At 34.9% G+C, this 27324-nt stretch overlaps 1 protein-coding gene and 1 long non-coding RNA gene across 2 annotated transcripts; one reads left to right on the forward strand and one right to left on the reverse strand.

Moving 5' to 3' along the window:
- Positions 1-1766: 1766 nt before the first annotated feature.
- Positions 1767-19235, forward strand: LOC149944420 (nardilysin-like). Its single transcript, XM_090176351.1, has 23 exons — positions 1767-1876; positions 2054-2248; positions 2333-2414; positions 2479-2579; positions 3137-3263; positions 3407-3625; positions 3680-3737; positions 4098-4171; positions 4387-4456; positions 5779-5856; positions 6197-6431; positions 6506-6740; positions 7251-7283; positions 7346-7396; positions 7460-7506; positions 7564-7691; positions 7865-8015; positions 8790-9077; positions 9141-9215; positions 9279-9422; positions 11097-11233; positions 18460-18760; positions 18817-19235. Exons 2-23 carry the CDS (start codon positions 2054-2056, stop codon positions 19000-19002), a joined length of 3015 nt encoding a protein of 1004 aa, XP_090032477.1. The 5' UTR covers positions 1767-1876; the 3' UTR covers positions 19003-19235.
- Positions 19236-24043: 4808 nt separating this feature from the next.
- LOC149944421 (uncharacterized) lies at positions 24044-24392 on the reverse strand. The gene is made up of 2 exons (XR_016480803.1): positions 24304-24392; positions 24044-24234 (listed from the first exon to the last, which is right to left on the reverse strand). It is a non-coding gene; the product is annotated as an uncharacterized LOC149944421 (long non-coding RNA).
- Positions 24393-27324: the final 2932 nt, after the last annotated feature.

Genomic DNA, 27324 nt, shown 5'->3' on the forward strand with positions numbered 1-27324 from the left:
TATTTGGAAATATGCGCTGTTGTTTAGCCTTCACTATTTAGTTAAGGTTTTTTGTGTGCGTTATAAGCCGGGAATTGTTAACGGTAAGGTGTTTTTGGTTTTTTCTATTACTAATTTCATTACCGTGGGTATATGGATTGACATTTTCTTGATTTATAAGTATTTAATTACCTTGTTGTTTGATTGGGTTATTATTATATATTTTTATTGCATATTTCTGTTAATACAATGTTTAATACTGTGGGTATTTTGATTGACTTTTTCTTGATTTCTAAGTATTTTAATTAACTTGTTACTTAGTTGGGTTATTATTATATATTTTTCTTGTTTGTTGATAATGTGGGGGATAATTCAAGTCTACGATTTTTTATTTGCAATGATTTTTATCGGCTTCGTTGGGTTGTCGTCATGAGCCCACGCAGTTTTTATTAGTGCTTTAACTTATAGTTTTGGTTTTCGCTTTATCTTTTGTGTTTTCCATATAAATTTTATTGTTTAAGACCTATAATACAATGGGTTGGTTTTTATCTATAAAGACTATAAAATAGTTTCTTGCACGTATATTTCACATTTATTGAGCGTTCTAATAATTTTAAATTTTGTATTTTCTATTTCTCAATTTGTTGCTATGGTAATTTAATAAATTTTTAGGTCTAAGGTGGTTTTTTGTTCAATTGATATCGGAAATTTGTTGCAAAAATATTTGTTATATATTTATTATAATTAAAATAAAAAATAATCTAATGGTTGGGATAACATTTTTTTGGAGGATGGTTTTGATGGCGAAATATCATAGAGCACCGTGTCCAGTAGTTAATATATATATATATATATATATATATATATATATATATATATATATATATATATATATATATATATATATATATATATATATATATTGGTAAGCTTGGCAACTTGTTATATTAGCAAACTAAGAATTTGTTTGGCCAAAGAAAAATTAATGCATTGTTAACAAGAGCGTTAACTAACCACTTTCTTAGAGCAAGAGTCAAGCAAGTCTGAGAACCCCTATTTGAGGAAAACCAGTTTTAAGTTCGAAATCTAGCATAATAACAATGATAATCTAATAATGTAAATTGGAGTAATATGACGCGAAATTTAATTGCTATTAAAATTAAATATAAACATGTAGTTCTTACGTGAATTGTAAGGTCCCGCTACAAACGTAGTAAGAAGGATCATGGCATAACTAAAAATTTATATTACATCTAAATAGAAGTTAATTTCAAAAATGTATGCAGATTTCGATGCGAAATCTCACCAAATAACTAAAATGGGCAAATGAACAGTTTTTGGTCCCGCAATCGCCGAAATTAATATTGTGAAATCGACGGTTAGATTAATCATTCACTGTTTTAACGGTTGAAGAATTATTTCCAATACGGTGGCGGCGACGGCTACGTACCAATTGAGAATAGTACACACTGTGTGCAAAACGGTAGAAGTAGATAATAAATTCAAATGAGGAAGTAAGAAAGTGATTCCAAAGAATTAGAAAGGATGTTTGAGTTCGATAATTGCCATTTAAGAGAAATTTACCGATTTTTTTGACAAGAAAACAAGTTTCCCGCACAATAAACTCCAGGTAGATGTGCGCTATTAGCCTTGAAATATTTGAACGCAGGTAGTCTGTTCAGACAATATTTTTGATATTTTGTACGCGGGTAAGCTTCATTTGAATAATAGTGGTTGTCCGAACTTGCAGGATCACGAATCCGTGTTTTTTTTTCATTTAATAGAATTAACCGACATACAAGGCCAAATCGTTTTTTTTAACTTGACATACAAGAGTATCCGCTTAGAAGAAGAAGGATTTCGTAGTCGATGAGAATACTTTATCTCGAACATCAAGGTATGTCTGCTTTAGTTCCGTTATTTTCATACAGCGAGTAGTTATTTAAACTTTTCTACTGTACTTAAAATGTGATAAATATTTCAACCCTAACAATATTAATTTATTTCATTTTAAAATTAGTGAAACCCTAGTTTAAATATTACATATTAGCATTTATTACTAAACATATTTCAGATGAATACTGATGTCAAGAGATTGCCAGATCCCATAAAATCGGAGAACGATAAGAGGGAATATCGTGCGATAGAGCTGAAGAATGGGCTGAAGGTTTTACTTATTTCGGACTCCGGAAATTCGGATAGCTCCAACGACTTGCTTAGTGACGAAGAAGGTGGAGGTGATGAAGAAACAGAAAAACATTATAAAAACGTTTGTTGAATAGTTTATAGACTTAATATGCCATAATGCCCATAATTTGTGAATAAGAATTATTAAACAATTATTGAAAATCAGGCTGCAGCTGCTTTAAGTGTCAGGGTTGGAACTTTCAGTGATCCGGATGATTTGCAGGGCTTGGCTCATTTCTTAGAACACAGTATTAATCATTTATTTAAAAAAAACATAGAATTTCGGAAATAAAGCATTTCATTTTTTTCTAGTGTTGTTTATGGGAAGTGAAAAATATCCCGACGAAAACGGCTACGATTCATTCATCAAAAAACATGGCGGCTCAGACAATGCCCACACCGAAGAAGAATTTGTAAGTTAAACCAAAATTAACAGAACCAGATGCTTTGAAACTTAAAATGGAGACCATTAGCTAGGTTTAAAATTACCAAAAAAAAAGCTCAGTTACTATTGATGCGTTTCGAAGACCTATTATATATCAGCACAGATGAAGTTTTTGTTTCTGTTGCTATTTAGACACCTAAAAATTTGTTGTTGATTGCCAAATTACTTGATAATCTACATACTATTATGCGATTAAAATAACTATAATTTAATGAAAGCTGTACCAACTAAATTTCGAGTCGAATAAATTTATCCGAAACTGTTTATATACTTAATATTTAGGTATACGTTCTCTTTTAAGGGTAGAAACAAGTTTATGTCCGAAACTAGATGGTGTATAAGAAAAAAATTTAAAAACATAAATGGTTTTCGTTTGATAAATGTAGCAGAGCTTAAGTATAAAACGTGATCCGTAAGGCTCGAAGGTTTCGAGTTAACCTAATTTCGTTCTTAGTAAAATTCAATGATACAATATCCTCTCTCGAATGCAGCAACTAAAGAAATTGTCAAAATTTTATATTTTAGACTGTTTACGAATTTGAAGTTAACAGGAAGAAATTGAAAGAGGCTTTAGATATTTTTGCTCAGTTTTTCATTTCACCTCTTATGAAGAAGGATAGTATGGACAGAGAACTCAAAGCTGTAGACAACGGTAAGTTACCTGGTTATAACAGATTGGCAAATATGAATAAAAAAGATAAACAAAAGATTGATGCGCATAAATAAATTTAAACTAAAATTTGTCAGTATTTAAACTTGGGCTATTTTGCTCTTGTTCGGAAATTGCTTGTATAGAATATCGGCTGGCGTACCCTGAAGATGGCTGGAGAAAGATATTTCTTTTAAATTCTACCGCGAAGGAAGGAAATCCCATCAGGAATTTTGGCGTTGGAAATCTTGAGACTCTGAAAATATTGCCCGAAAGTCAAGGAGTTAATGTTCATTCGCGACTGAGGGAATTTTGGGAGAAACACTATTCGGCACACTTGATGCGATTAAGCGTTATTTCACAAGGTATCTCTATTTCTAGCTGTAAAAAGTCATTCATTGAAATTTGTAATTTTACAGATAGTCTGGACACACTACAAGATTGGGTCATTGAAATATTCAACAAAATTGAGAAAAGGTAAACTTAAACCTCCTTTCTCATACAGACCAAAAATTGAACGAAAATAGCCAATTATGCCTTTCTGCACAGCATTTTTAATCATTTTATTACGGCAACTAAAGCTTTCCATTTAACGTTGTGCAAAAATCGTTTTGGGAAAAGAAACGACTCCACTAAAATTGGCTAAAACAATTCGTATATATCCAATTTAATTTCATTAAATTCCGGTGTAATTTAAATAAAACAATTAAATTTTAGTAACCCATTTTCGACAAATTGATGTGATTGTCGGCACACAAAGTCAAGATTTTCGTTATTTGGTTTGTCGTTTTTAAAGATAACAAAATGTATGTTCTTACCAGATTGACTTCTTAATAGATCTATAACGGCACCTGCATTCGTAGGGCACGAGAATCCTTTTGACACTCCTGGTTTTCATAAATTGTACAGAGGTGATTTTATTATCTTGTGTGTGAGATTTCCCAAAAAGCTTATCAGGGAGAGGATTTCTTATGAACAAAATAATGTCATCTCTCGTAAAATAAGCTTTATTCAGGACAATCCTTCTTGAAATGCTCGAGCAATCTCACTGGTGGTGCTTTCCCAAGAAAAATCGTTTACTGTCATTAATTTATCAACTAAAAATAATAAAGCATTTTCTTTACAGCGTCGCCAATTAGTAAAACTCAGGAATTAAATTTGAAGTGGTCTCTACCTAGTTTAGTTCAACAATACAAGTAAGTAAGATTAATTATTTGAGCATTCTGATTTCATACTGAAAGGAGTGACAAAATTTCTTTTATGTGTATTATACAAAAGCCCTTTAGAGTATTAAAGGGAATATAACATACAAAGCAATATTTATGGAAGTCCCCTTAAATTTTTCAAAATTACCCTGTATAGTGGCAGCAAACATTTCTTAAGCCAAAGGCAAGAGCGGCCAGAGCTGCAAACGTTTGTGCTCCACACCAAATATCTGAGGTTATATATCGTTTAAATGTAAATTACAACTACCTTAACACAGGCATCTATCTCCTTCATGTGTAGACCATTTCGTATTGGCAAACATTTAAAGTCAAAACTGAAGTTCTATTAGCGTTTCACATACGGAATCTATAGCTTGAAATTATCATACTAAGGTAGTCTAAAATATCATGGAAAATTAGACGCTACCAAACTCTATGGCACAAACATCATTTTGGTCCCCTAAATATCTAAAAAGACACACCCACAATTAAGGTAATCCAGGATTGGTGGTTTTCGCTTATATTTATAGAAAGTTTTCCGATAGCCATACCCATAAACAACTTAATTATTACCGTTGGAAAGGTTTAATGTTGACCCCCAATATCCAAATTTATAAATAAAATTTAACTATTGGTTTTTCGTTACGATCTAGCATAAACTGATTTCCAAGTCAAATGTGCTATTAATAATCAGCTAGGCTAATACCCCAGGCACCACCTTAGGCCCAAGTCATCTTGCGAATTTTAATGCTTTTAAACAGGTGGCCAGGTTACAATGAGTAGGAGGGTGGTGGCCAGCCCTTCATGCCACGCGAGCCAACAGCTCCTTACACTAACTATTACCGCTAACCTCAACGAGTTTTTATGGAAGGGGAAACCGAAGAACTCGGGGGAAAACCCCTTTAACCAGTGGGGAGATAACTTGAAAACTCATCGCAGAAGGAGTTGTTCCGAGTTTTCACCAAGTGCCACAAATTGTGATTGTACCCAGCTCCTCTTGCTGCGAGGCGAAAGCGCCAACCACTCCGCCACCCCACATTAACATCGCTTTGGAGTATAACCATAAAAAAGTGCAATGGTAACTCCGAGTGGGAAACGTATTTAATAAACATTATTCTATACCTGTCACACCAATTGATCAAGAGATATTGTCTTAAATAGTTATCTTAGCAAAATTGAACTTAAGTGTTTATGGCTGTTGCGAATTCACGCAGCTTTCTTCTTATAAGTTGAAATAGTTTCCCATAGGGTGAAAATTAACACTTTAGATTATCTCTTTCTTTAAAAATTTTAACAATTTCGATCTGATTTAGATGCAACCCTGTGCGATATTTATCATACTTCCTTGGTCACGAAGGTCGCGGTAGCATAATGGAGTACTTAAGAAAAAGGTAATGTTACAAATATTTGAAGACTATAACCTCTTAAGCACAATAAGCTGCAATTTCCATCTCCGCCTTGTCCGGAGATGGAACTTCTGGTTTAAAAACGTAACTCTGAATGGTGCTAGATTTCCTTAAATGCTAAGAGTGCTGCAGGAAAGACCTCGCCAGGCATTGTCGGGTCTCTAATTTGGGGTCTTGTAAAGTCTCCCAGCACAAAGCCTACATTTGTACAAACCCGGCACCCTTTTTTGAAATTGTTATTGATGAAAGGCTACCAGATGCACTTAAGAAAAAAGACAGTTTTCCGATAAGAAAACAAACCTTATTTAGATGTTCGTATTTGCAGGGTTTGGGCCACCAACGTGATAGCTGGAAATAGTGATGATAACCGTGAAAACAATCAACTGAATACCTTCTTCGGAATAAGCATCTCGTTAACGGACAGTGGATTTGATCATATCGAAGACATTTTGTTAGTGGTGTTTCAATATTTAGATATGTTTAAAAAGCACGGGCCGCAAAAGAGTACGTACGAAGAGTTCTGTTCGCTCGAAGAAATGAACTTTAAGTGGAAGGACGAGGTAAGTTGGTTTAATTTAAATAGTAACGTGTTTCTATTGAATGATAGAATAATTTAAAAAATCCTAAAAATTAGGAAGATCCCGAAGAATACGTATCCAGTCTTTGTAGTAAAATGCAAAATATGGAACCGCAAGATGTCGTTAAAGGAGGTCAAGTTATGATGCATTATGATGAGAGCTTGATCCGCGCATGTATCGAAGGCCTCCGTCCCGATAATTGCAATATTATTATTTGGTCTAACCGTTACGAAAAAGGAAATCCTTGTGACCAAAGTGAAAAGTGGATGCAAGTGCCTTATAGCCAAGAGAGTAAATATTAAATGATATTCGTTTTGATAGATTTCTTCGAAGTTATGTTTTCTATTTTAAATTATGTGGAGTTAGAAAATTGCGGAGATAATTATGTCAATGATGATTTAATCAACAAAATTTTAAACTAATCTTTTAATCGGGATTTATGAAATCATTATTTAATATGATATAAAATATATTTTGGTATAATCTTTCAAACTACGTGTTTAAGCCTTAATTTTAATTGATCTGATCATATTTGTCACATTAGATACTACTCCAAAAAGGTTCTTGTAAAGGTTTAAGTGACAGATACCCAAAAGTATAAGCGACTTCCAAAAAGAGTAAATCCCTTGTTATTTTCTTATACAATGTCAGTACAATTTGTTTTTCGATAGCGTTACAAGCTCGCTCAAAAGGTTCTGTTGGAGATAAATTCCTTTTTAATCATACTTAACTGTCTGTCTTAATCTTAAAATATTAATGTACGGTTGATTACTCATTTATAAATAACTCTCGCTTTCCCAGATATTCCTGAAGAATGGATTGGCTCGTGGAAAAGTAAATGTTTTATTCAGATTTTTTTAATAAATACTTACTTAACAAAAATAAATTATTTTCAGGTCCTCCCCCAAATCCAGAAATTTGTTTACCACATCCAAACCAATTTATAGGTAGTGGTAACATTAATATAGATCACTCAAATATATATTTTTATATATATTAACTATTTTCAGCAACGAATTTCGAATTGAAAACTGTCGAACCAGAATACATTAAAGAAGTAAGTTATTCGTAAGATTTTTTATGTAACATTATTGTTGATTAATTTATTTTTAAGGTTCCTCTCAAACTGAGAGAAAATAAATTCCTGAAATTATGGTACAAGAAAGACACCCAATTCTCGATGCCGAAAGGCTACATATACTTGCACCTTAAGACACCATTGAGCAAGTGCTCTCCGCAAAAGTCAGTCACTTTCAATATGATATGATTAGAATTTTGGCAACACAAACCCGGTTGGCAGTGGTCTCGGTCGTTTATTACTATAAAATGAAAACGGCGCATCCGGTTGCCATCTGTGGGATTTTGTTAGGCAATAAATAAATTCGATATAATATTCAGGTTGTTATTATTTTTAGTGGACTACTACTGGATATGTTTATTTGTCAGCTTCTACAGAACTTGGGTCCAGAAGCGTATCCAGCCAAAGAAGCTGAATTGGAATATCAAATTGCTAAGGAGGATAACGGAATTAGAATTCTTGTTAATGGGTTCGACCAAAAGTTACCTGTAAGACTTTCTTTAAGAAATATAATAGTCATTTAAATTGCGTGATTGACTTTTCGACACTGACAAGGAGACTACCCGAGGTGGAAATCATCGATTTTGTTTAAATTCAGAGATTAATTAGACCTTCATGTAACTTAAAAATCCCTAAAGGGAAAAAATGCGATGGGCTTTAGTTTTACCATGGCAACCGAAAACATTTTTGACAACTAAAATATACTATTTCTCTATGTAAATTAACATGGTAAAATCGAAGATTCTAATGAAATTATTTAAAAAATTTTAAACAAAGGTGGTTAAATTTGGGTAAATATCTAATTTTTGATCAATGTGGAATTTTTCGTAACTATCTTAATTAGGGTAAATGTCTAAATTTGGGTAAATATTTAAAATTGGGTATTTAAATTTGGATAAATATTTCAATTTGAGTAATTATTTGGGTAAGTACTTAAATTTGTGTAAATATTTTAATTCAGGTAAATATCTGTATTTGGTAAATATTTTAATTCAGGTTAATATGCAAATTTAGTAAATAACAAAATTTAAATATTTACCAATTTTAGATAAATATTTTAATTGACTTTTCGACACTGAAATTTTGAGTGATGGCGAATTTTTAATGTTGACAATGAGGTTAAAGGACCAATTTTTGGTCAGAGTTTTAGTTTTTCAAGTGGTTTTCAAGATTTTCTTAAATATCCTTTCCATCGTAAAAACAACTTCTAAAGAAGTTCTAGTGCCGTACTTTAATTTATTTCATACATTATTCTTTTAAAGGTTTTACTGGCAACTATTCTGGACTACTTTATGGATTTTGATGTAAACGAAGAGATGTTTGAAGGATTGCGAGTGCAATTTTTGGAAGCCTACTATAATGCTTTTATAAAACCAAGTGAACTTGGTAAATCGCTGAGGTTTTACGTACTTGAGCTGCAAAATTGGACCTATATGGATAAGAGAGCCATGATAGAAAAATGTACTCTGCAGAATTTGAAATCATTTTGGCAACAACTCATCAGCCATTTATTCATCGAAATAATGGTTCATGGAAACTTCACGCCCAATGTAAACTTAAAAAAAAAAATGAAATAAGTTATTCTTTTAAAATAACGAGAAATAAATTTGCAGGAATCCCTTGAAATTGCTGACATGGTTCAACAAAAACTGAAATACGAACCACTTCTTCCGGATATGCTACCACAAGTTAGTTACAACTTATGCTTCTGAGAATTGAGACTTGAAAATTTAACTTTGCTTCTTTAAAAGTTAAGGACATTGAAAATCCGGAGAGGAGAGAGAACTTTGCGTGTCATGTCTTTCAATAAAGACGATACCAACTCCAGCGTGACCAATTATTACCAGCTTGGGAGAGGAACTATCCAGCTTTCTTGCATGAATGAATTACTCTTGGTATAAATGCTTATGTTCTAGCGTTTTACAATCTGCCTCCGCAAAATTCGTGAGATACTGGGAGTTCGTTCCAAGGCTCTTCGATCGCATTTTAATGTCCCTTATGATGCTTGAAATTGGTTTATTAAGAGAGCTTCATTTAGCAAGAACTTTTATACGGTTTCTATCAGTTGCTAAAACGTCTCTGATATTCAGTCTAAGTAAAACGCCTTTTCTATTCCGACCGAATCGAAAAACCGTAGGAGTTCTTTTTTTTCTCTGTTTCCGTCCGAGTTCATTGAATTCCCGGAACACGTGCTGTAGCTCTCAGTCAGTACTACATTACGATTTGGGTGCCCTTCTCTATCTCTTCTCTATCCCTTGTGTTTGTACCCCCTTTCCCTTCCACTTGCCTTCGATCGTCGCTGCGGAATCTTGTCTCCGGTTTTTTAACGAAGCATATAGAGGATGCTGGTTCAATTGGTAAAGCTGAACATGGACGCGTGAGGAAAAATTTGACATAAAAAGATGTACAACCGTATGTAAAGCGTAACTTATATTTTTTTACCTTAGTTTGCAATATTTTATATTAAGATTTGAATTTTGTATGCAGTAGATCATTTGCATAGTCTGGATTCTTCACAGAAAATATGTCTACAAGGATTTAGAAGGCTTTAGAAAAATATCCGATTCCTATACCAAAAATCATATTCTTTTAACGAGTCCGTACCGAAATCTAGCCAATTAAACAATTCCGTTTGATTACCTCGAATGAATTTCGTTTAAGTCCGATTCCATCGGTTAAATTTCAAACAATTTCTTTAAATTCTGAGGAAAACATATTTATTCGGATTATTATGTTAATGAAGTCTCCATTTGTAAAGATGTCGAAGCTTCTTTATTCAGTTCAATATGTAATTATGCGTAAAAACGCATCTGCACTCCCTAGGAAATAAACGATAATCAATTAATTTTAAGTACGACTTATATCTTACAAACTATATAATTGTTTCCTGTTTCCCTCGCCTCATTGCCTGAAATACTCTTTTTCGCGGCTTTCCGCCCTCTCTTATAAGCAGTCGCGCGTCCGCGGGGGGGAGTCCAGGATTGGGTCTTTGGTCGGCGGAAAAGGAGAATGGGGGTTTTAATGGCAAAAACTCCAAAGGAGGCGCCCAGCAAAATACCGTGAAAAATAGTGTTACCACATAGTTTCTGTGTAAACACTTATTTCTTTAAGAGCCTTCACACAGCTAATATTATAGGAACTTGATTAAAAATTGCAGATGTCTTAAAATGAACGTAGATAATAGCAAAAAAAAAAAAATTGGGCTCCTAATTCTCGCCATAAACAAATGTGCGGACAACCAACTATGTATTGATTTATACATAAATGACTTTTTTTTTGACATGGTCGAATTAATTCCGGCACCAGTGGGGGAGAGAAAACGTAAACGACTTGCGCTTCAATTGGATCGATTAGGGAACTAATGAGTAACCAAGACGATTGAATTTTTATAAATCGTTTGAACAAAATCTTTTACCTAACAATACAAACATTTTCCATCTTAATACAATAATTTTTACCCACATTTTTTATATTAATTTTTAATATTTTCTTCTATACTTATTTTTATATTATTTTTTCATATTTAATTTTATATTTATTAACATGCTGCTATAAAATTATATTTTAAGACAATCATGCAAGAGCCATGTTTCGATCAGTTGCGAACTAAGGAACAATTAGGCTACGATATCAGTTGCGCTACTCGAAGCAATTATGGAATCTTGGGATTTGCGGTTATTGTGAACAGTCCAGCGGATAAATTTAGGTTTGTTAAATCGAGTTCCGAAGGTAATTCAATGTGTCCTCATTTTTTTCTTTTGGGATATATATACCTAAGGCATGTAAAACACATATACTTTCGTGACCCGAATTGTGTAGAAATTTTCCATATAAGACTAAATATCTTAATCTCACATGTATTGGTGTATCATTGTCTTCCAGTCTCTCAATTAATATAAATAACATAAATTGCATATACAGAGTGTCTCTATTTGCTCGATCAGGCCATTTTTCTCAAAATGTATTTATTATAGGTATGGAAGGCTTTGGTTACTAAATTTCAGAAAAATCGAACGATTTTGTGCCGTTTTGGAATATTTATTTTTTCACCGGTAGGTGTCACGCAAAATGTTTCAATAGAAAAGTTTTAGGGCATAGTCGAAAGTGTAAAAATAATTTTGGTTCGGTTGAAAAAGACCTATTTTTCACTGAGTTTGGAGGTCAGGGGAAAAAACAAGGTGTACTATAGTGAGTTGCAGGCTAAGAAAGACAAAATATATAGTACAATCGGCGCAAGGATGCCATTTTACGGTCAAATTCGAAGTTTGCTCTTATTGTCGTCTTTTAGCGCCATCTAGAGACCGAAATTGGAATCTTTATTTTTCAATTTCATAATTGTGGTGGCGAGCAAATTTAAAAGATAAGGCATTCCTATCATTCTTAAATTTAAAATAGTATGTAGAATTATTTATTTTTGTAAATTTATTTCTACGTCTTACCAGTTATGTCAGCAGTTTCTTTTAAAATAGTTACAACGCTTTCTTGGGGGTAACGTGGTCTTAATGAGCTATAGACGTTTAAAATTATATTTTTCTCTTTACTTGTTAATAATAAACCTTTATCATGCTTTTTATAGTAACCTCTTGGGCTATTTAAAATATTTGGAGCTTCAATTATCGAACCTTCTTTAGCTGTATTCAGTAATTAAATTCGTGACAACATGAAATTAAAAAATATATTCCAATTTCGATTCCTAGATGGCGCGAAAAAACGATGAAACTCACGAAATTTGAAATTGACCGTAAAGTGGTCTAATTTAAATTACGCGCGGTCGACTGGCCGGAAATGATCTGAGGTATCCTTGCGCCAACTGTACTATATATTTTGTCTTTCTTAGCCTGCAACTCACTATAGCAGGCCTTTAACGAATTGTAGGTAACATGCATTTCAGTTATAAGATTTCGAAAAATAAACAAATAATAATTAGCCCAAGTGACAAATGTTTTTTAATGACTTCTACAAAATGTTTTCAAAAATGCCACCTTCTGATGCAATGCACAAATATGCACGATGTTGCATATTGCCAAATGCTCCCCGAACCATTTCTGGAGTCACTGGTGACATGCTTCGATGATTCTTTGTCGTAAATCTTCAACGCTCGTCACAGGTGTTTGGTATACGTAGTCCTTTACGAATCCCCAAAGAAAAAAGTCGAGTGGTATTAGATCAGGGGATCTTGCAGGCCAACGAACAGGACCAGTTCTTCCGATCCATCTTCCAGGAAACTCGTCGCTTAGATATGCAACCAAGTCACGATATTGGTGAGGTGGCGCCCATCTGCTGGAACTAGATGCGTCTGTACTCGGCCAGAGGAATGTCGTCCAACACGTTGGATATTTCATTTTGAAGGAACTCCAAGTAGTTTTGACCGTTCAGACGATTTGGCAGGAAGAACGGGCCAATAATTCTGTCACCTACCAGACCAGCCCACACATTTAAGCGACACTGCACTTGGTGGCGATGAGGAAATCCCTAGTGTGGATTATCGTAGTCCCACATATGTTGGTTTTGACGGTTGTAAGGCCCATCTCTTCCGAATGAACATTCGTCGGAAATCAGTAGTTGATCGTGAAAATCCTGGTATGCGTCAGCCATGAGGCAAAACCAATTGCAGAAGTCAAGTCGGCGCTGTCTATCGCCGTCATGCAGTCCTTGGTGAAGTGTCGCTCGATAAGGATGAAAATGGTGTCTTTTGAGTGTTCTCCAAACTTAGTTTCGATCCAACCCTAAGTTAAAGCTGGCAGTCCTGACGCTCGCTCGAGGATAGGCGACGAAGTAGGCAAGTATGGTGTTTTCCATGTCGATGTCCTGGAGACCACGACCACGAAACCTCGGACTGATATTACCCCAGTTGTCGAAGTCGCGGACCACTCTAAGAACCGTCGTATGACTTGGTCTGCAATTGGGAAAACTTCGTCTGAATAACTGACTTACTAGAGTAGCATTACGACGACCTTCTCCGTAAAATAATTCTAGCATATGAGCGCGCTGATCTCGAGTGTAAAGAGGCATACCGGACAACAATCGGCCAAGCTGAGATAATGTTTTAACTTTGAAATGTAAACGCTTTAAATACTACTGGGACAATTGATATTTCACGTTAAAAAACAACAAAAGAAAAATAAGCGTAATTTTTGGTCTACAAATCTTTGTTTGATGATCTTACTCGTAACCACGTCGAAATGGAAGACGCGGTCTTTGTCTACTTTGTCTAATTAGGTGTTGAACGTAATAATTTTCTTTAACAATAACTTTTTGCAGATCTGATTATTAACTACATAGCTGAAAGCATAAGTTCCCTAAAATAAATGTACATGTGTGTTGAGATTACGTAGGATTATTTACGTTAAAGGCTAATGCCTGGTAGTACAACTTGTTTTTTCCCCCGACCTCCAAACTCAGTGAAAAATAGGTCTTTTTCAACCGAACCAAAATTATTTTTTCACTTTCGACTATGCCCTACAACTTTTCTATTGAAACATTTTGCGTGACACCTACCGGTGAAAAAATAAATTTTCCAAAACGGCACAAAATCGTTCGATTTTTCTGAAATTTAGTAACCAAAGCCATCCATACCTAAAAAAAAAACCCTGAAAATTTCAGAACCCTAGCAAAAATACATTTTGAAAAAAATGGCCTGATCGAGCAAATTGAGACACCCTGTATAATAGTAGAAAAAGAACGACCTTTGATTATTTGTCACATATTTAAAATGTTTTGGCATTTTAATAATGACCTTTGACCTTTTAAAATAATTTCCATTCTTTCGGAAGCTATTTATGAAAAGAGAGGTTAAGCCACCACTCGAAAACATGTAGGATTGTAGACGTACCTTTGTGTGTACAGCCTGGACCTTCTACAAGTTAACTCTACACGTTTTCTGGACATTTTATGGTGCTGACTTAACCTCTCTAATATTTACGCATCAATGGTTAGAAGGTTAAAAAAGGTGACACGACTTTACACGGGTATAGGATCATTTATATTTAAAAACTAAAAAAAAACAATAAAATTGACAAGTGTTAAAATGTTCATAAAAAAACTCATCGAAATTGCACCACGAAGGTGACCGAAAATGATGTCTAGTTTAGCTTAAAACACTTTAAAGCTTTATACAAGTCAATTTCGTTGGATTTTTTTTAATTTTTGAGTATATTATTTGCGCAAATAAAAGGCTTAAGTTTAAGAAATGGGATCATGTTGCTTATACTTTTCGCATCTTAAAAATCATCTTAATACAAACAAGTTGGCAAGCCAAAATATACCTCTCCCCGGAAGAATTGTCCCTAGTGGTATTAATTTCTCGAGATAACCCTTAAAGATGTATCTCCGCAATTTAGAGTTATTTGTTAAAAATATTAACCCATTTCTATCCCGCCCGGTATAAAATTTTAATTATAATTAAAATAATTGAGACGAAACGACCAATTTTAATTTATTCAGAATATCATAAGTTAAGTAGTTACAACAGTAAGTTAGACGTACTATAACAATGCACAATTGAATTAAACCCTTTTACAGAACAAGTTTATCAGTTAAATATAATACGAAGCAAATTTTAATGAAATAAATATCTACAGAGGCTTTTTGGAATTACTCGCTTACGAAATACTTGCCGCATCTTTAACGCTCATTTTATTTCAACACTCGCCCTTGATGAAGATACCGTAGATATCTGGTAGTGGACGACTCGTTCACTTCCGGTTGACGTTGTGACACATACCACATGAAAAAGACCAATGCCGTCCAATTTCCAATATCATATAATGACTCGCACACCCAAGAAATCATTGACTGCGTTAGAAATCGTAGATATCCAAATATCCACACCAAATATATTTACAAGAAGCGAAAACCTTACCATCAACAAAGCACAGAGAGCCACTTGACTAACCGCCAGCTCTTAAAGCAATTAACGTTAAATTATCTCCTTGGAATTAACAAAACTATATATAGGTCGTTAAGAAAGTGGACCACCCACAGGGTCTACCCTTTAACCCTCTAATCTCGGCTGACTGCGCTAAAACAAGATTTAACCTTTAAAAAATACCAGATTAGGCCTTCATAAATTCATTAATAAAAAAAGACTTTATTACCTATTATGCTTACGATGCCTGTCTTAATTTCAGTGAATCTAAGGAGCTATCGGTGGTTCTGTGGTAGAGCGCTCGACTGCCAAGCCGAATGGTCTGGGTTCGAAACCTGGGTGGCGCATTTATTTTTAATCAATAGAGAAACGCTAAAGTAGAATTTCTTCGATGCAATAATTTCAATTTCAATTCTATTTCAATTAAACCAAAATTTCGTACTCTATTAAATACGCTTCCGATAAAGCTGAAGGTCTAATTTTCAATAAGGCGTAACAAGTGTCGGTGGTTCTGTGGTAGAACGTCCGCCTGTCAATCAGGAGGTCTCGGGTTCAAATCCCGCCCGATGCGATCGCAAATTGATACTAAGACGAATACCGTGTACAACTGGTGGAAACCCTGCCATTGGACGTTGAGAGGTAGCATTACACTCAGCACTCGGTCCGTCCCAAAGTCATTAAGAAGAAGTTGGAGAGAAAACGCCCATATAAACACAACAGACTCAACATGCACATCCATCAGAACACAAACACAACAAATTCAACACTCACAACCTACGCATAAACATTACAAAAACCGTAATACACCAAACCGTCACGACGGTGAGCGAAAAAACACCATCCAAACCAAACCGCAAATGCATCCGTCAACGCTCACCGTCACACGGTGGTTTTGCCAACCCTTTGAGAAACTGCGTACGCAGTGATTACACTTTGCACCGAAAATGCGAACGCGTTCGCAGTCCTGACAGACAGACACACCCACAGACCCACCCACAGACCCACCCACAGACCCACAGACAGACACGGTCGTTGTATAACCCCTCCTAGGGGACTTTGTCCCCTCGGAGAGGTAAAAATTTAACTGAGAGAGACTTTTAAATGTAACTTCGGACTAAGTAAGCGAAACAAACGGTTCGTTAACAAAGAGACAACTAGGTCTAATACAATGGATAAGTTAGGAAGACAAACTCTGAAATATGATGGAATCTATAGAATAAAAAGCTGTTGGTTGGGTGGTAGGTAGGTTCGTTCGTCAACTGATTTTCGAGATTTCTTTCTCGATTTTCTGACGCTTTTCGCGCGCGCGTTACGGGCGCGAGCGTCGCCTGGCATTTTTTTACGTACGCTGCGATTCGCGTTTTCGTATCGAGTCGGCTTCAATTTCCGATTTGTTTTTTAGTTTTTTAATTAGAAATTTTCAAAAGTGACGCAAATGTCAGTTTCTAAAAATGCTCAAAATCTGACGCCCCTGAGAGTTGGCCGTGTTTGTCCCAACATGCAATACACCCGAAATTTCCTCTCCTTCCGCCGCGGATTTCGAAGGGAGGGAGAGGATCGTGCGGGGTTGCGGATTTCGGAGGTGGGGGGGGGGTCGTGCGGGGTAGTATCAGAAGGCCTCTGAGTTTTGGAAACGGGGGGGGGGGGGGCTTCGGGTTCGTTCCGATTTGAAATCCCCTGGCTCTCTCGCGGCGTACGTTAGTCCCGGGGCCTTTATGCATCAGCCATTCCATTGGATACAGGGGGTTTAAAGGGGTACAGGGAGGTTTGGAGCGACTGCGAGTTTGAGTTATTTTTGCGGGGAAAAGGGTACCACGGAAATTCTCGCGTTGGAAGGGGGGAGGGGAGTACTACAGAAATTCTCGCAAGGAGAAAAGGGGGAGAGGGGTACCACGGTAATTATCACATGTGAAAAACGGAGACGGGGTACCACGGTAATTATCACATGTGAAAAACGGGGACGGGGTACCATGGTAATTATCACATGGGAAAAATGGGGAGGGGGTACCCTGGTAATTTTCACGTGGGAAAAAGGGGAGGAAGGGCCTAACTGCGGTGGTTTGACTATGGGGTAAAGGGTGCCACGGAAATTCTCACGTTGGAAAGGGGGAGGGGAGTACTACGGAAATTCTCGCATGGAGAAAAGGGGGAGAGGGTACCACGGCAATTATCACATGGTAAAAACGGAGAGGGGGTACCACGGTAATTATTACATGGGAAAAAAGGAAAGGGGTACCCCGATAATTATCACATGGGGAAAAGGGGGAGGTGGGTACCACGGTAATTATAACATGGGGAAAAAGGGGAGGAACGGTAATTATCACATGGGAAAAAGGGGAGGAAGGGCCTTACTGCGGTGGTTTGACTATGGGGAAAAGGGTGCCACGGAAATTATCCTATGGGAAAAAGGGGTTGGGGGCGTACTGGAGTGGAGCGCCTCGAAACACACAACCAGCTGAGGGCCCGCCTGTAAGGCGGGCTTCTCGGCTAGTCATCTATATTGAGACGAAATCGACTCTTGCATAGCTTTTTCATTCTTATCCTGCTCAATTTTAATTCACCAGTCCTTCAATTACTAAGATGTTTACTAGGGTTGTTAATTTTCCGGAAAAATAAAATGCGGAAAAATTTCCAGAAAATTTTCCGGAAAATTTTCCGAATTGCGGAATATTTTCCGCAAATCGGAAAAATAAAAAATTTAAACATAAATTACTTTTCAAGGGTTTTTAATATTTTAAACTTTTTATCGATTTAAAATGACTAATATCAGTAAACATACTACAAAACATTAATAGTGTTACATTTCAACCAGTTTAAACTAGTCTATAGGTTTAGTTTTACTTTTAGATTAGAAAAAATGAGGTGAAAATACCGCTTTATTTAAATTTGCAAACAATATATTAGACAAATCATGGAATGAAAACGTTTTTAATATTTTTCGGAAAAATACCGAAAATTTTCCGGAAAAAAGGCTTCGGTAATTTTCCGGAAAATTTTCCGAGCGGGAAATTTTCCGCGGAAAATTTTCCGACTTACAACACTAATGTTTACTATTCTTTTTATAGCTGTTCTCACTTAGACCAAAGAATTGAAAATTTCTTAGAAGGTTTTCAACAGCAAATTTCAGGAATGACTGAAGAGGAGTTTGAAGTTAGAGTTTCATCTCTTATAAAGAGCAAAAATTCTCCCGATTTGCACATGGGAGTCGAAGCAAACCGTAACTGGTCTGAAATTGTCACTTCTTGGCGTGTTTTTGATCGTCTTAAACGTGAAACCGAGTACTTGCGAAATATTAAAATTAAAGGATTCAAAGACTGGGCCGCAAACATAATGAGCAAAAGATTTGTGAGAAAATTAAGCATTCAGGTAACCTCTAACAAGCTTCATTTTATTTATTTTATTAATAATGATTTTCGAATTAGGTCGTAGGACAGGGCGACAAAGCTGTGAGTGAATGCATTCCTTTCAAGAGCTCTTCTACTGACGAGATGGATAACGAGTTGCAATACTTCTATTGCCAACAAAGCAACAAGGAAAATTTTATCAAAGAAATTTCTAAATTTAAGAATAACTTGCCAGTTTTTAATGTTTGCAGAATTAACAATTAATTTTAAAGATTTTTAATTATGGATAAAAGTTGTGCACTTTCTTAAAAATTATATTTTTAGAAAAGCAAATTTAAAGTCTGATGCAGTGCGCAGTTAAGAGAAGAGATAGACTCAGGTTGCTTCGACAGTTTTATCCCAGCTTAGATTTCTTTTTACTTTTACTTAAAACGATTCAATTATAGAAACTCATTAATAATTAACAAAGGTGATGGTACAACAAAAATAATTTTAATTATCGCTTAAACTTAATAATTTTTTTTCTCAATGCTTTAATTTTTAATTTGCATAATAATGTAATGTTTTCCTTTTACCAAATAAAATTATTCACGACTCTTTGATAACTTATTAATAATTATTAATCACCCCCCTTGAGTGGATTTACATTTTTTACACAAAGATGACCTCAAACCATGTAGTTGTGAAGTTTTGCAGGAGATTGCGGAGGAACTACAAACCACTTATCTTATTACACCAATTGACTTTCAAATTAAACATTTTACGCAGATAAATCAACAGAGCAACCCACTTAAATGGCAGCAATGATAACGTTCACAAATAGTATAAGCACAGTTCTTTGGTAGTTTTTATCGTTTTAGATGGCTGACGTAGACAAAGAAAGCACAGTTCATTTTGAAGAAATAAAAAAGCGAACCATCATTTTACGCTCTATTATTGATTGTTGTCTAAATAAAATATCTATCAAAATTCAGACTCTATTGCAGTTTTTGAAAGTCAAATCTTAACTTTAATGACGAATGGGTACGCAGTTAAAGATAACTTACTGAACTAAAAAAACCTAAGGTTTTGTTTCCAGCCGTGATCCTGTCGTTGTCAGTCCAATTTCTATATCGCTTCGCGTTAATTTTTTTATTTTAAATTGGTTTAAAACGTGGACATCAATCTTCGAAACAAAACGCGATTGGAAACATTGTTACTTTGTATCATGGTTGTTTGTTAGTAAATAATATATTTCACGTTTCATCTCATTAATCGTAAGAATATTTTAATTTAATTAATTTTAAATAATCCATAGTCAAGCACGAAATCTGAGGAAAATAGTAAATATTTCACTTAAAATATCGATCAATTTCGGAATATACGGCCGTCAACTTAATTGACCAAGAAATATAGGATTGTGGAAGTATTATGTAGGCTCGTGGGATTATCATAACATTATATATTTACTAATCTTAGAATAATGATCAGTAATGGCGCAGTTTTGTCCCGAAACAAAGTCTGCACAAATGAATAAGAAACGCTTGGAATGCGTCAAACAATCTGTAGGTAATATATGGAAGCTAAAATGTAAGGTAGAGACATGTACAGTCCTGATCAAAAGTTTCTGGCCGTTTTTGTTTGGCAGTCAATTTGTTTCTATTTTAGGTAGAGAGCCGAGTGAGGGCTTCACGGAAAGAATACCCTCACGAAAATATTATGCCGGTTACGATAATGCTCTACCACTAGTAGGGCACAACCCATACCGGAAATAGTAAAACCCCTCCGAAATGGCGTCACGAAACAATTAGTATACTTTGTCGTGTTTACGCTCGTTCAGGACTGTACAGTATTATCTCCCCGGTTTGTGGGTTGGTCTCGAAGCATTGTTTTGCGTTTAACGAAAGTTTCAAAATCTCTTCGCTCAGTTCATGATAGCTTATCGAGTTGGTTTTGGAAAGTATAAGACCTACGCCAATCGTTTTCAATCAGGACGAAAACGGGCAACGCCACGTTTATTTGATGCGTCGTCCATTTCGCATTGACGAGTGACGTTTTGAGTCTTTCAATAGGAAAGAAATATCAATCAATTTAAGTAAACAGTGCTGGAGCTGATATAACAGTAAGAGTGATTAAAATGACAAAATACAATAAATAGTTTTTCTTTTATTATTTGGATTTTTAAAATATGCGTTAGGCTTTTTAAATGCTTTCTTATCGTAACTGAATTTGAATTTTTTACGTATTTATTTCGCGTAACTGTCAAATAAGAGTAGAAATTATGAAAATATTTTGAGCACTTCAAACCGAATATAGAAAAACGTCTAAAATTATCAATCAATACATTTCTTGTGGCCTTTACTGAAGTCTGTTTTAAAAATAAATCATTTTGACAGTTTCTTCATCGCGGTTTGTGGTACTCTTACATATGATAACATTTTTCATACTGCATTGATACGAGGAGATGTGCTGCGTTTAATATTAAATTTGGGGAAAGTAGAGATATTACTTTTCCAGCGGTTTAATCTAATAACAAACAGATGGGATAAGCAAAATAATATAATATCAGAAGTTTACCAGGGTATTAGTATTAAAATCTGATCTGCTGATGCAAGGTGTCAGAGATAATAAATAAAACTATGTTAATAAGGGGACGGCGAAGCATGTCTATGTGAGTCGGCTTGAGGTAACGGCAGCTACTCAGATATATACTAATATCTTGGTGAAATCATCACTGCAAAAAAAAGGTTCACTAGTAAATTACTAAAAGCACGCTAAAAGTGCGCAACAAAATCGGATCACTATACACCAAGAGATCACATTTGGAACATAGTACTTCGTGTGTGTGTAACTAGTGTACTATAGTGATCTACAAGCGTGAATAATACGTTCTTTAAGTAATTCAAAAGTGTGTACAGGTGGATCACTAAAAGATCACCAGCGCAACAAAATTGGCTCACTTGCTCACTTAAAGCACACTTAGGAAACACATAAGAGAACACTATTGTTTAAGTGTTTTTTGGTGTGTTTTTAGTGTTCCTGAGTGATCTTGAGTTTTTTTGGCATTCTGAAAGTGTTTCAAAAACAGTTCAAAATAGAGCACTAAAAGATCACCTGCGCAACAAAATTGGCTCACTTGTTCAATTAAATAACACACCGGAAACACAGTAGAACACTTAAACAGTAGTGTTCCCTTATTTCTTTAAGTGAACAGGTGAGCAAATTTTGTTGCGCAGGTGATCATTTAGTGCTCTAATATTGAAAGACATTATTTTTGTTTGAAATTTATCAACGTGAATGATATAAGTATCTTTTTCTGCTACTACAGATATATCTAAAAAAATAGTTTAGATCCCGTGCGTTAAAAAAAACTTGGTTTTACCGATATGGGTAGGAAATAAATATGTAAGGCAATAGGCTCCTGGCGTAGATAAGATATCTGGCAGCATTAAAGCTATCCGCAATGAGGAAAAATACCACATGTGGCTCTCATTTTCGTCTGCTTTATTAAGTTTACACTATAGTCCTTGGATAAATTAAAAGTTAAGCAGACGATTTTGAATGTACTTGTATCTTCTCTTTTCATGCACGGGGCCTATAGACGCCGTGCGTAGAAAAACAGGAATAAGAGTCGGCGCCTACTGTCCGTGTTTGAAAACAAGTGTGTTAGCCATACTGAAACGAATCTAGGTGGCGCCAGCGACGCAGAAGCTTTTGCTTAGCTTCTGCTAAGTTTGATCACCGAGTATCAAATGTCTGTTAAGCTCAAGCTTTAGCGTCTGCTAAGAGGATATATATAAACAATTTGATGTTACGCTTAGTGTACCAATTGGCACTATAAATTTAAAGTGTTCGAAAAGAGATTATGTGGTGTACCAAATTTTACAACGTGGTGTCCTCAAAGTGATAATTTAGTGTACCAAACCATTGATACTAGTGTTCTAAATGTGTTATACGTTCTTTAAGGGCACCCTGATCACTTTAAGATCACTGATAGGTGAAACGAGATCACTTCTAAGCGATATTTTCAAAAGAGTGAACACTCAGAGATCGTAAAAGCACACATTGGAACACTTTGTAGAATATATACAGATCACATGTATGTGCTACCAATGTGTACAATAGTGATCTTAAGGTGAACGATTTATTTGCAGTGATGATAGTATTCGTTAGAAACTTTGACGTAAACGAACTAGATAAGAAAGCTAAATTATTATCTTTTAAACATTTATAAGGAACAAAATTCTCTTGGGGAAACCTCCGTGGTAATCTAGTGCGTTTGGCGTTGAATGGCAATGCCACAAGCGTATACTTTTTTTGCCATATTTGACCATTGTCACGGTGCAGTCTGGGCAGATTCTGCCTCTTGTTACCCTTAAATTTCGTTTAAAGGTTGAATCTCGGCAAGATAACGAAAATGTGCCTTATTATATCACCCCTGCATGATTGAGAAGGGGAAGCATATTATCAGCTTGAAGGATCTTTACGGAAGGCCCTCAGGGAACAATTTTCGGAAGAGGATCTCAACAGCTTGTTCCATGGAGGGAACGAAAAACCGGGTTCCCGAGTGGCGTGAGGTTCTAACATCTTAAACAAAGATAAAGCCAAGTACTGTTGTCCCATAGGCTACAACAATAAATAATAACTTATCCCACAAATTATTATTGGAAAATGAGCTACATTTTGTTCATTTGATGTGTTTTAGTAAATTTACCGAATATTTCTAGCTTAAATTGAATATTCACGGAAGAAACCACCATAAATAAGAAATTATTAAAATATTGTTTATAAAATATATTATCGAAAAATGAAAATTGCCTTAACTCTATCACTTCACGTTTTCAGTTTTTATTTAATTTTTAATTTTAATATCAAAATAGTAACGACTGAAACTCCTCCTATGCTTCTTTTGCCTTCGACTAAAAGTAGTCTAATCATACGCATACAGGCAGCAAATCAAATGAATTCAGCTTTTCCCCCAGAAGCTTAAGCCAATCTCATCTTGCTTGGGAAAAAGAGACGTCTTACAGTTTTTCAATATCAAACCATTTTATCAAAATAACAATTACAGTTTTTATAACCGCGTTTTTGGCACTTCAATTCTTTCATCCAATATCATATCGTTAATGTAAATAATACCCTGATAAACAATAGTTACAATAATTTCCTATCTTAATAACTTTTCCAGGGTAAAATTTTGTGTAATCATTAACGCTAACCCGGATCATAGCACCGCGTCAGAGTGTTAAATTATAACGAATCTATATAAATCGGTTACAATAGAAATTGATTTGACAAGAAATAATATTAAAAGTTTTGTTTAGAATCACTATTTCAAAAGAATAGATTTTTTATTGAGTTCGTACATCTTCTGAATTAAAATGAAAATGCCAAGCCTCTTAAGCCAATCAATAATAAACCCTTTTGAGCGACTTCAAAGAACGGTTGCGCCGCGCAACGCAACTTCCGTGAGAAAGTGGCATTGCATTGAGAGTCATCAAGACCTGTGTAGCAATTCTGTGAATAAACGACGCATAAACAAATGTTTCTCCAAAAGTGATATTACAAAACCAAATCTCTGCGTACCTCTGCAATGGCGTCTCTATCTAGTGACGTGATACCTGTACCTTCAATTTCGTACGTGTCAAGGCAGCATAATATATCGAAGCCATCCTAATAAAGGTGATAGAGAAGAAGTTTATTATGTACTACATCTATCGAGAGTATTGTCGATCTAGGCCAAAACTTTGAAGGTTGTACCCTCGCAAGCTTAAGTTAAATCTCAATGGGCGTATAGTTTTTTCAGAAATCGCCAAACTTAACGCTACATCATGGCTCGAACGTTCCCCCGAGATCTTTTCTGCCTAACGAGTAAAATATTACATTATTTTCTTTTATTAAATTAAAGTACCAATTTATTTCTCGTTCAAAAGCGTTTTATGATTAGTATTTTGAAAAATGAAGCCTCTTAGAAGCATGTTTCTGTATATAAAAAATTATAATATTCAGCTAGACTAATACCAAAGGCACCACCTTAGGCCTTCGGTCATTAACTCGGGTGGCACTATAACCGTTAACATCGATAAGTGTTTTATGGAAAGGGGAAACCGTAGAATTCGAAGGGAAAGCTACTTTGACCAGTAGGGAGATAACTTGCAAACTCTACCAAGTTCTTACCCAGTGCCACAAGCTGGGATTGAACCCGGCTCTTCTTACTGCGAGTCGAAAATGGTATAATTTTTATATAATTCTGATAGAAAAGATAATGAAATTAATTAAATTGAAAGCTGGTTGGCGTATGTTTTCTCGTACCCTCTCACCTTTAAGCCATTTATTTTCTCGTACCCTCTCACCTTTAAGCCATTTATTTTCTCGTACCCTCTCACCTTTAAGCCATTTATTTTCTCGTACCCTCTCACCTTTAAGCCATTTATTTTCAAGAATAGATATAAAAATTTATTAAATCACAATCATGCTTCACCCATTTTTTAATTTTAATTTTACCAAATAATTATTTTTCCGCTAATTGTTTCCAATTTTCCTTTATTGCGTTTTCCACGTCTTCATAATCTTTTAACGAGTCTTTTGACGCTTAGTCGGTTGCAATTTTGTGTCTCCTACAAATATGTCTAAAACATATACCACAATGACTAGACTTTGTTTCGTGGCCAAACGTGAACGCTGACATTTTTAACAAAACACAACGGCAAAACTATATAATTAACATGGTCGTAAGTTAGTATATCCATTTTGAAATTAGTTACTGCAAAAAATTTGCTTTGTCTTCATCTCAATAGTTATTATACAAATTTTTTTAATTTTTCAAACGTTTATTAATTTTTATCGGAGTTGTTTTTAAGATAAACCAAAAAATAACTATAAAATATCTAAATCTGCCTAAAAGTATTAGTTCTCTACTTAAATGATCCAAGTGATAAATAATGGTGGTGCTCGGAACGACTGTTTCTGCGTTGAGTTTGCAAGTTCTCTCACCACTGTTTTAAGTGGTTTTCCCCCGAGCTCTTCGATTTCCCCTTCCATAAAAATTGATCGAGGTTAAAGGTAATAGTTATTGTAGGGAGATGTTGGCTCGCGTGGCATGAAGGGCTTGCCACCACCCTCCTACACCTTGTAACCCGGCCACCTGGATTAATGGCTTTAAAAGTCGCTGGATGACTTAGGATATTAGCTTTACTAATTATTATTATTATTATGGTTCTGCGCATGGAAAAAGGCTAAACAAGGAGGGCTGACGTACCTGTCCGTAAAAAAAAGTCTGGGTGCCCTCACAAACGTGACAAATAATATTTTGAAAATCCGATATGTTGGTATAAGGAAACAATGGACTGCATTTTGCAATTGCGGACTAGAACGACACAAACGCTAATTAGTTACCAACTCATTGTTTTAAGTTAAGTTGAAGTAAATACTATCCCATAATTATCCTTGAAGATTAAATATTAACTTTCTACAATAAAGTTTCTTATTACGATATTATTGGCTGTTGACAACTTATGAAACGATAAGTGGCGTTAAGCTACACCAAAAAACGCCTTAAAAGTGATTTTCGGAAATGTAAGTGCAAAAAACAATTAAAAATTAACATCGTATTAAAATACCCAAAACAAAATAAACTTATTTTATGTTAACTAGCTATCATATTAAAATATTTTTTGTATAATTAAAAAGAAAACTTGCTTGAAGCTGTATTCCATTTTTTCCTGCACAATCGGCGTAATTTTTCAGGCATTTCACTTTGTCAATTCGGGCTAATAAAATGAAATAAATAGTAAAACGTTAGCTTTCTTTTATGCATGAAAGCTACAAATGAATTAGTTCTGTAATTATTTCACGTAACCACTAAAAGTCAGGACTAATTTTCGGCTTTGAGGAATGTTTAAAAAATGTAAGCCGGTGTCGTGTTTTCATAAACATCGGTCTAGAAAATGATAACTGATGTTTGAATAAGGGTGAAATCAACGAATTGAAAGGGTTCTTCACTGGAACACAACCGACTTCGTTTTAACAAACGTCAGAAGATAAACCGCTTTTAGGCCAAGTTAGAGGCAATGTGACAGACTGTGCATTTTATCTGCATCGTTATCATGATCAAACGGTTGCCCGTTTATACGAAGAGCTACCATTTAAAACCTTCAACTGGCTGTATTTAATTAAATATTTCAAATAGTAAAAAAAATTAGAGAATACATTAATTAGTATTTCAAATCAGTTAAATATATGCTTGTATTCATAAATTTCAAACTAAATTTAATTTTTAAAATTCACTACATCAAATAGATGCCGCTCCAATCACCAACATATCAATTTCAGAAACAAGCTACACTATATTTAAAATACATTTAATATAAATTAATTATAAAAAATAACTAAATCTAAATGGCGCTCTGTTAATAAACCGTTCATATTTGAAATTTTCGTGATAAAAACTCGAAAACAATTACTGAATTTGTATAAAACAATTATCGTTTAGAAAAAATATTTTTTCACCACTAGGTGCTAGATCAATTTTGTCAATTGAGAAATCGTAGAGAATCATCTGAAACATACGTATACCTTTAATTCGATGGAAAAAGACATTTTTCACTG

Source organism: Leiobunum rupestre, chromosome 5, assembly GCF_980474605.1.
Source record: "Leiobunum rupestre chromosome 5, qqLeiRupe1.1.hap1, whole genome shotgun sequence".
NCBI lineage: Eukaryota > Metazoa > Arthropoda > Arachnida > Opiliones > Sclerosomatidae > Leiobunum > Leiobunum rupestre.

Excerpts from the sequence above, each read along its gene's own strand:
- LOC149944420 (XM_090176351.1), top strand. The coding sequence starts at position 2,054 with ATGAATACTGATGTCAAGAGATTGCCAGATCCCATAAAATCGGAGAAC. Across the intron at positions 6,432-6,505 it reads ACTTTAAGTGGAAGGACGAG|GAAGATCCCGAAGAATACGT; the intron begins GTAAGTTGGTTT and ends CCTAAAAATTAG. Across the intron at positions 8,016-8,789 it reads GGTTCGACCAAAAGTTACCT|GTTTTACTGGCAACTATTCT; the intron begins GTAAGACTTTCT and ends ATTCTTTTAAAG.